Source organism: Pocillopora verrucosa, chromosome 8 (assembly GCF_036669915.1).
Source record: "Pocillopora verrucosa isolate sample1 chromosome 8, ASM3666991v2, whole genome shotgun sequence".
Lineage (NCBI taxonomy): Eukaryota > Metazoa > Cnidaria > Anthozoa > Scleractinia > Pocilloporidae > Pocillopora > Pocillopora verrucosa.
In genome coordinates this window covers 3,594,697-3,604,696 of record NC_089319.1, presented here as the reverse complement: position 1 = coordinate 3,604,696, position 10,000 = coordinate 3,594,697, and the positions used below count along the sequence as shown (strand labels likewise).

The 10,000-nt window shown below is 38.6% G+C and overlaps 1 protein-coding gene across 1 annotated transcript; it reads right to left on the bottom strand.

Annotated features, from left to right (window-relative positions):
- Positions 1-1,288: 1,288 nt before the first annotated feature.
- Positions 1,289-8,228, bottom strand: LOC136283176 (uncharacterized). The gene is made up of 8 exons (XM_066171591.1): positions 8,072-8,228; positions 7,749-7,966; positions 6,864-6,954; positions 6,137-6,289; positions 4,506-4,596; positions 2,731-2,963; positions 2,414-2,563; positions 1,289-2,281 (listed from the first exon to the last, which is right to left on the bottom strand). The coding sequence occupies exons 1-8, from the start codon at positions 8,184-8,186 to the stop codon at positions 1,749-1,751; spliced, it is 1,584 nt and encodes a 527-aa protein (XP_066027688.1). The 5' UTR covers positions 8,187-8,228; the 3' UTR covers positions 1,289-1,748.
- Positions 8,229-10,000: the final 1,772 nt, after the last annotated feature.

Genomic DNA, 10,000 nt, shown 5'->3' with positions numbered 1-10,000 from the left:
GTCACCTCGAGTCAGTTGTATGCGGTTGATCAAATCCGATAGACTTTCGATCTATAATAATAGTATAATAGTTATAACTTTATTGGCTTCGTACAATGATGGTTTTTTCAGAAACCATTACAATGAGATTATGTAAAAACCAAAATGCAATATAAGCACTGCAAAGAATATCATGAGTACAGTATTATGTATTATGCTTATGTAATATGCTTAAACTCTATCGACTTATTGAAATATACGTTGATGTTGTGTTTGTGTCTGTGTCCTAGGCCAGTTTGCCGACGATTTAGGCCAGTGTGTCGACAACCAAGGCCAGTTTGCCGATTACTTAGGCCCCCTCGCTGACAACTTGGGCCAGCTTGCCGACATCCAATGCTAGGCCAGCTCGCTAACAACCCAAAGAAATTCACCGACAACCTCGGGCGGATGCCAGTGGTTTCGTACCCAGCTAAGACCATTCGCACACAGTTAGTTAAGTCGTTCCGTACCCACACTAATGAAGTTTGAGTACGGAACGGGAATGAAAAGGTTGTGTGTGTCTGTGCGCATAATCACCTACATGTCAAATATTTACAAATAAATTGATTTAAAATCACTTTAGAAATAGTTTTACCTTGAGCTTTTTAAATATCAAAATGTACTGAAATTTATTATTTTGAAAATTTCAAGTGTGAAATGGCTACGTCAACCCTGCTGTAATGTGTTTTTTTAACAATGTTACTACATCTTCTAACAAATTTGTCTCAGCATTTCTATTCCAAGTTTTCATAATGAAATTTTGCATTTCTAAGTGAACTATTGTTATGAAATTACCTTGAACAACCAATTTTTTCTAAAAGCAACGGTTGTAAAAAGAAACTCAAACTAGCAAACCAACTGCAAATCAAAACAGAGCGATAAATTGAAATAGTCTTTAAGTTCTCCCTGAATGATTGTTGTAGGAGATTTTAAGAAGGCTTAACTCAACGTCAAAGCAAAGGTACCTCCAAGTGTTGTAAAGACTCGCTTGTCCGTACTAAGGGACCAATCATTTCTTATCTCCAGAAGGGGGAGGAGGGTTGGGGTAGAGATCGGTCGGAGGATTTTACAACACAATCTACCTAGTCCCCTAAGGCTCCGTAGTATATGAATACTTCCCCCCCCCTCCATCATTTGCAAACGATTATCTACAATCCTTCCTTTATATATTATGTTACCAAAGACTAATATCATCTCAGCTTCGCCTGAAAACCATGCGATTCTCCAAAAATCCTCCGAACAGCCCCGCCTGACACCCTCCCTCCCCCCTCCTCCTTCGCGGCAATAAAACAATGACGTCCCGCGAAAAAAAGTGAAAAAACAGATAGATGAATAAACCTTTTGGGTCGGGTGTACTTGAAAGATGAAAAGATTTTAACTCTTAACACCCTATCATCAGTATGGATGTTCACCATTCTGTTCTCTATACATTTCCTATGGTGCTGCCGAGGAGAATTTGTTTGACAGTTATGGACTTCCTAGGCTGGTGATCATTTCCTTTATTCCTATGACCTCAATATTTAATTCAAGGGTGATACTGTATGGAGAAATTATAAGTTAGTCACTACTATGGTATTTAAGAAGTGAAATACCGACTCCTCCATTGTTCGAATGATAAAAAACAAAAAAAGTTTGAAGGCTTGTTACAGTTATCCGATGATCATGACGTCTTACTTTGCAGAGAAAAGTTTTGCAGGAAAAGTGGAAGCGGATGTAGGTGTTTCCAGGCCTTAACGAACAAAGACTTTCCAGAAATCGCCAGAGGACAGCGCAAAAAATCTGTTAGAAATATAGTCGTCACACTCCCATCTTTGATTTCCAGGAACCAACAACCAGTGATATTTGTAAGGGACATAAAAGGCGTGGTAGGTCAATGTCCCTTTTGCCGACGGTGGGTGACCCCACTGCTGGCTCTGCCATTGGTGACAGACTCCAGTTATATTGGAGTTATCATCTTTCATTCTATTAAACGAGCCACACGCCAAAGGTCGCCTATCCGTCTGACCGCTGAAGTACTGAACTACAGCTTCACCAGAGCTGTTTGCAGCTGTGGTCACGTGGATCATTCGTCCTTTTTGTTTGTTGCAGTGGAATCTCAGCTGAGTGAAAGACAAGTGTGTTCTCAGTTCTTTCATGGCATTTTCTGTGATGAACAACGTTTTGTTCCAGTGGCAGTTGCGGATTTCACGGTATGATGACGCAATCCAAAGCTGTGGCGAGGACGGGTTGACTACCACAACGTTGGAAACAAGAAGCCAGCCTCCTGTGCAAAACGAAGCCAACATCAACCAACATGAACTAAATGTTTCAAACATCATGAAGTAGAATTTCAGAAACTCAATCCAATTCAGTTCCTTTACTTTTTTTTTAACATGATCGAGCATTTGTATCTCACCCCCGTCAGTTGTCATGTCACAGTAGACCTTTAAAGGGTTTCCGTTCTTCTCAGGGTCGATCCAGTACTCCCCATCTCCAACGGAATATACGGAGTCCCGGATGTCCTTGCAGGAATGGCCAGGCTGATTGTAATATAAGCCTTTGATAGCTGCAGGAGGAAAGGCAGTGTTGTCTCGTTAATCAACACACACCAATATGAGTACACGAGAGCCTGAAAATGCTTAGTCAATGCGTGGCTGGCTCGTTATGATGGACCCGTTCACTTATTTAAAAGCTGAAATTCCGCTATAAGGTATCAATAGAACGAAGATATACCTTCTGATGATGGGATTGTCAGAGATATCTCACTGGGTCCCCTTTCTCGCTTGGCATTTTGTTGTGCAATCCAAGATGGTCTATTCACACCGGCGAATCCCACCAAAGCAAAAGATCCTCTGAACTCTGTCAGATTGAGTAGGTCATCGGTGGCGCCAAGTCTTTTTAGAGCGTCAATCGCTGGTGATATGTATGTCGAGCCTTCATCTTGAATGGCGACCAAAACGATTTTTCTGCAATTGGAACAAACACGATATTTCCGTGAGAATGGCAAACAAATGCATTTATTACGAATTACGAAAAAAGTGCAAGAACGAAAACCTCTATGAGGCATTAATGTGCTAATATTTTGAAATAAGTTTCCCACGGAATTAACCGAATCTCGTTTTGTGAGCATATTTCTGATTCAGTTTCGGATAGGAGTTATTGCGACAAATTTTTATGCGTTTGACATTGGAAACAATCCCGAACGGTCGTTAGAAAGAGAAAAATATGTATCTTTTAGGAGATTATGAATTCTTTTTATATATATATATATATATATATATATATATATATATATATAAATAAATATTATGAGAGGAAAAAACGACGCAACTACATATCCCGACAAGCCTGTTTCGTGAATCGCTTCACTCTTCAGGGGTTTAATGAAAGAATATTCATGTGACTATCGTTTATATACTAAGAAAATTTACATAATGCGCGGTAAACTTAAAACTTTAAAGTTCAGCTGTTGCGTAGCAACGCTTTGTTTCTGTGTCGGCATGAAGATACGAGTTCGTTACGCTTTTTTAGTGATGAGAGGTCGGGTCGGTAAATTATCAGGAATTTCTCTTTTAGGCATAGGTTGCATCTTTTACTGGAGCTGCTGTAGGGAGAGTTAGATGATAAGACGCGCCATGAAATAGAGTAGTCAATGTTGTCGTTCTTGAGTGTCCAGATGTGTTTGCTAAGTTCGGTAGAGTTTTTGTGCTTGGCGTGGCGGAATGATGCGGTGTGATTTCTGTGTCTTGTTTTGAAATCACACCGCATCATTCCGCCACGCCAAGCACAAAAACTCTACCGAACTTAGCAAACACATCTGGACACTCAAGAACGACAACATTGACTACTCTATTTCATGGCGCGTCTTATCATCTAACTCTCCCTACAGCAGCTCCAGTAAAAGATGCAACCTATGCCTAAAAGAGAAATTCCTGATAATTTACCGACCCGACCTCTCATCACTAAATAAGCGTAACGAACTCGTATCTTCATGCCGACACAGAAACAAAGCGTTGCTACGCAACAGCTGAACTTTAAAGTTTTAAGTTTACCGCGCATTATGTAAATTTTCTTAGTATATAAACGATAGTCACATGAATATTCTTTCATTAAACCCCTGAAGAGTGAAGCGATTCACGAAACAGGCTTGTCGGGATATGTAGTTGCGTCGTTTTTTCCTCTCATAATATTTATTTATTCTGCTCTGCTTCAACGTATTGAGCACTGTTCCACGCGAAAATCGACTTACAGACTTCCTATATATATATATATATATATATATATATAAAAAGCTGGGGCAGATGTACTTAAAATGATGTGAGATCCATGATGTTTGTGCTCTGAACTATCATATGCTACATTTTATGGTAGAGAGATTACAGCGTAAAAGACCAGTTCCTCTTTAGAGGGTTGGATGATCATTCTCTTTCTTTACATTTGTTTTATATCAGCTTTCGTTTTGTTTTGTTCTATGAACATATCTAAAAGCACGTCAATGTGGCACATACTCTCCTTTGATTCCGTTAAGGTAATCTCTCAGGTGAATACCAGCGAAACTATTCGCATGAGTGTCAAATCCTTTGGCTCCTAGAACAGTACCTGCAAATGAAAAATGGTAATAAACCTTTCCTTCGACTATAATCAAGCTTTTAATGAAGACGTACAACTTCCAGATGACTGGTAGCTTAGAGAAATTATAATTATTCGAGCTGGAGTTAACCCCGCAGCTTTAAAACCGAGCACCTCGTTCTATTAAATTAGGACTATGAAGTCGATAGGGAGATAGCGGTGTTACCTTCTGGCGTATGCGCGGAAAATAAAAGCCTACACCAGGTTGCCTTTTTCGGGAAAGTCGTCAGAAGTAATGTTTTAGTACCTGCTTTTATTTCGCCCCAGATAAGCAACCCTTCATGATGATTTTGGGGTGCTCCAGCTGCTTCTTAAGTGCTTTACAACAGAATAGAGCACAGTCAAGGCTTCTCTATTTGTTTCATAAAAAGAATCCTTCAAGTTTCCCACGCATTACTTTCAATTTTCAAAACAAAGCTTGATTTCAAAGCAAACATCAATGTCGTCAGCATGCTCTATACTCTCATAAGCATGCTACAATAAGCCAATCAGAATCCTTGTTAGAATGGTTCAAATAATTTGATTGGTTGAACAAGACTAAAGCCGTCAAAAGTGTCAAACCATCTCAGTTCACAATCTGCAATAGTTCATAACCTGAAATATTTCGGCAGGTCGAATTTAACACTTTTGCCAAAGGTTTCCAGTTTTAATACGGAATCTGAAAGTGAAATATTCAGTGAAATCCGGCCGAATTGTGGCTCATAAAAAACCTGCAAGTTTTTTCTCATGACAATTAGAAAAAAAAACTGCTCAAGGTGTGTGTTTTATGAATGAACGACAGCCGACTGATTCGCAGGAACATGAAGATTGCTCGAGATGACAGCGCCGTTAAACTCGGCTGCTGTGACTGATGTGGAAATCCACTCGATGCATCGGAAAGGATATCAGAGCAAGCTCTTAGTTGTTCACTCGAAGGGGGGCTGATGTAACTGCTGAGGCTTGCTTTACTGCGATGATCGGAGATCGCCATGATGAGCTAGCTGCGATAGACCTCAGCATGATCGCAATCGCTCTGAGACCGTTATGATTTGTATGAATTGTAACAGTTATGCCGGTTTGGTTAATTTTTGATCATTCTTGTTTTTTTATGTTTCGTTTTTAAACACGGAACTATATATCATGTACGAGTGTTAGCTGTGTTTGGTTTTTATCACCGCACGTAACTAAGCTTACGTATAATCTAACTGAGCGTGAAAACCTTCAAAACTCAGGCTGTTCCGATTTCGTTTTCTCTTTGAGGATTTTTGTCTCTGCTCACGTTAAAATAACGTCAATTGCAGCGCCTGGCATGTTTACAAACCTTTGTTTTGTTCTTCTGTTGCTACTTGCCGGCTCGTTTGTTCCGAAATTTAACTTCAATTACCGAAAAAAAGCAAGAGAAAAGTACGGGAAATGGTGGAACATAGTACAAATTGGTAGATGGCGTGACTCAACTCTGTCTTTTGTACCCTGATAGAGCGCTCTTTCAACAAATGACAGCGCGCTTTATCTCCGATCTTGATTATAATACCTGTGGTAGCGTTGATAACAACCACGTTATGGCCTCTGATGTGTGGAGAATAATCTTTGCCATTCACTTTGATGTAAGCAATGCCACAAGTGTTTGCTGTAATTCCCAGATCCTTGCAACCTTCACTGCGGATGAATACTCTCACCACGGGAGCTTATTATTAAAATCATGAGACAAAAATGAAAGCTAATTTTCCTTTTTTCAACCATAAATATAAATGAACTTATTATAAAGAACAGGAGTCTTGGTTTCACTCTGCTACAACATACAGTGAGTAGAAGTAATGTTTGTAATGTTACTTTATCGCCCAGTATTATTCATAATATTTATTTCTATATCTAGGTGGATACAAGGGCATGTCCGAGAAAAAAAATGTTTTGCCTAAAGGTGAAATATTTTGGTCACAGAGTTGATTTTGGATACTTTTGGAGTCACAAATGTGTTATACTTTAATTAAACATCCAGCCAGCCGGGCCGGAACAGAACAGTTTTATGCTTCACATACGCCTCCGTTTGTGAGATTCTGCATGTGTTCTCTCGCCACTTTATGTTTTGTTTAACTTTGTTCTCGACAAGTTCCGCTAACTTCATGACTCATTTATAACAAAGTCAGTAACATTATCTTACGCCTCGAGCTGTCAAAAGGAGGCAACCAGTAATGATTATGCAGTTTAATTTGTCTAAAAAGCTGTGAATACGTAACAGGCAAAATCTTCTGACCACTTACGCATTTGGCACCGTGTTCCTTGGTATCCCGGATGACACTGAGCGCTCTTAGTGGGTCGCCTTTGCTCACGAGAAATATCCATGCAGGAAGTCTGACATAATTAATACAAAAATAAGGAAAGTTGATTTGTTTCCCGTTGCTTTATTGACATTGCATGAAGACAAAAAGAAAATTTAGTTATCCATCTCGTTCTTGGAGAATTTTTTCAATTGTGTTCTCTTTATACAGTACAAAGTGGATAACAACCATTTAGCTCTGGTCACGTTACATAACGTGAAAGTATTTATGATGAAGAATAGCCGTTCAAAATAAAATATTTTTTTCAAACTAAAGAACTAGTAAGGACGTTAATACAAATGCCGAGAACATACCAAAAACGTTGTCAACCTAAGACTAAGAGATGAAGGATACCTAATAATTTGAATCAGGCTCAAAAGTTATTATTAACAGCTGACATCATCAACTCGTACTTTAACAAGTTATCTTCGCGGAAACATAGCGGTTATAGGTATATAACACATAATTATGTTCAACTTATGTTCAACGTTACGTCTGTACAAATTAAGCAAATACTCTCTTGTAATTCTCAGCTCTCAGATGGATAAGGAGAATGAAAAAACCAATAAAGTTCTGAATTTAGCTGGTTTGTAACCTAAAAAAATAATCGAGAACGTTTTATGCCCAAAACGCGAGAAGAAATTAAACTAACCATTTTTGCTTCGCCCTCAACAGCCAAATTCAATGGTCGTGTGAAATAAAGAGCTATGTTTTTTTGCACTCAAGAGGCTAGAATTGTCACGCTAATCACGCTCAAAACTATTAATTTACCGAATACCTTCGGCATTTTGGCAATTAACTACGGTAACTATAAAACTTAGTACCAACCTGAGCAGAGCTATAGTATGTAGATCCTATCCTTTGTCTAAAATCCTCTGGCTTTATCTGCCGCGTTTTATCATTCAACTCACAGATACGTTGTCCAATACTGTCACTGGGGTGAACATTGATCGACTTGCAACGGTTGTTTCCCATACATTTTAACTGACATTCAAACTCGTCCACAACAACAGTCGTATACACAACATGACCTGCTAATGCATGATCTGAAAGGTGAAGCAAATGGACTAAAGCTTTTTCACCTGAATATATGTAAAACAAAGCCTGAGAATCAAGAAGATCCTAATCGTTCAGTTTGAGTTTTAACTCACCCATTTGAGTATCGAAAACGCTTCCACAAAAGTCTCCTTTTGCCAGGGCAAACAGGATTCCGAGGACGATTTGAAGAGTCACAATGGAAAACTGGAGCAGCCATAAAACAGTCATTCTACTTTATTTCTGTATTATCGCTCTTCTTATCCAAGCGGAACTTCTTCACTTGATAAAAATATTCTGCATTTAAATCAGCCTCCCTTAATTCGTCTTAATTTGTTTCCCTGTACAAATAGGGCCCATCCTTGTTGGACCGCAATTTCAATTAGAAATAAACATTATTTATTATTAAAAGCTGTTTTTCATCTAAGTTTAAGTCCTTTAATTGCTTTTGGGGGCTTATTTTCTCTCTTTTTAAAAAAAGGTGGCTTTTTTTTTCCATAAAATAAAATTGTGAGCTTTGAAGGAGTTAGCACACTTATCGAAATTTTCACATTTTGAAACAACCTTAATGGTTGGAAAGGTCCAAAGTATTTGATTGGCTATCGAGAAAACAGCTGTCAATCACAAAATGAAATTCATCCATAATTTCAATTTTAATTGGCTTTTGGAGTGGAGATCCATCAATTTATAGTTAGTTTTTACTTAAAAGTGAAAAATTAAGAAACTTAATGCCTCTTGACCGGTGTCATGGAATCCAGCCAAGTTTTGGCTCACGAAAACGTACACTTTTTTGGTAAACAATCACGAAACAAAGAGCTAAAGACTTGCGGATGAAAAATGCAGCAAGATTGACCGGACCGTGCGACAAGTGGAAGATTTGAAAGCTGCCTCCCTGATTTTAACACGAGTATAATAGGAAATGTTAGAGCGACCCTTCAGTTGATAACTCGTTAGAAATTCAACTTGACAACACATGTAGATAATCCATAATTTATGACCATGATATAAAATTCATTAGGTATGACATATTGGCTATTTTGTAATAAGTTCAAACACAAATGATAAATGTGGCTTCCCGTGAAAACAATTATTTCGGAGTAGAAAATGTTATGAGAATCTTGTGCAGGACCAGTGAGGCTTCGACGTGAATGTGTTTAAAATTATGCCTGATGACAAATTCAGTGTATCAAGATATATGTTCCCGCAAGGTTACTTTTTTCTTTTTCTCTCTGTTTTTCTGATCTGTAATGCTTTTTCAAAAAGAGTGGTAATGTCTGTACTTGAGTCATGTAGCCAATCAGACTGGAGCTTATCCCAGTTTCTGTTCTGTCCTTCTCCCTCCTCCCTTTGTGAGGCATCCCTGACAGTTCGGTGTTACCTGTTTTACTCCTGGATGGAGATAGGCACAAAAAAAAGAACACAATAACCCGGCTAGTTCTTAAGCCCAGACCCCTCGGCCCGGAATGCAATGCGTCAACTATTTTACCACCGCCTGTGCAGGTTCAAAGCCACTTAGACTATCTGAGCTGGTGGTACTGTTTCAGGTACAACGTGCATATTTTCCCTGGCACAAATTCATAGTATGCCGGAATTATAGCTATAGAGTTAGTCTGTGCCTAAAACACAATCATACTGACTGAAAGTAAAAGAGGACCAAAATTCAAATGAATGTTATGTCTGGAATAGTACATAAGCGCGTAGATGTGGAGTTTCTCTTCGAGTGTTCAACTCGATAGCTCACAAGTAAGCGCGGCGAACGAGTGAGATGTCGAGTTCAACACGAGAAGAGAAATTCAATATCTACAAGCAACAATGTATTATTTTGTTTATCACAGAAACACAATAACTCTTTACTGACAAGAAAAGTTGACTTTATTAACGAATGGAAATAAAAGAATTGACAATCTCCGAATAAAAATCGTAAAGTGCGTTGGCGCTAACTCTTAAGCTGGAAAAATGCGTTGAATCATGATTACAAAAACAACAATAGTCGTAATTTCAATTTAAAAAATTCTCTTCAGGTAAACGGCCAAAATCTGCCTGTG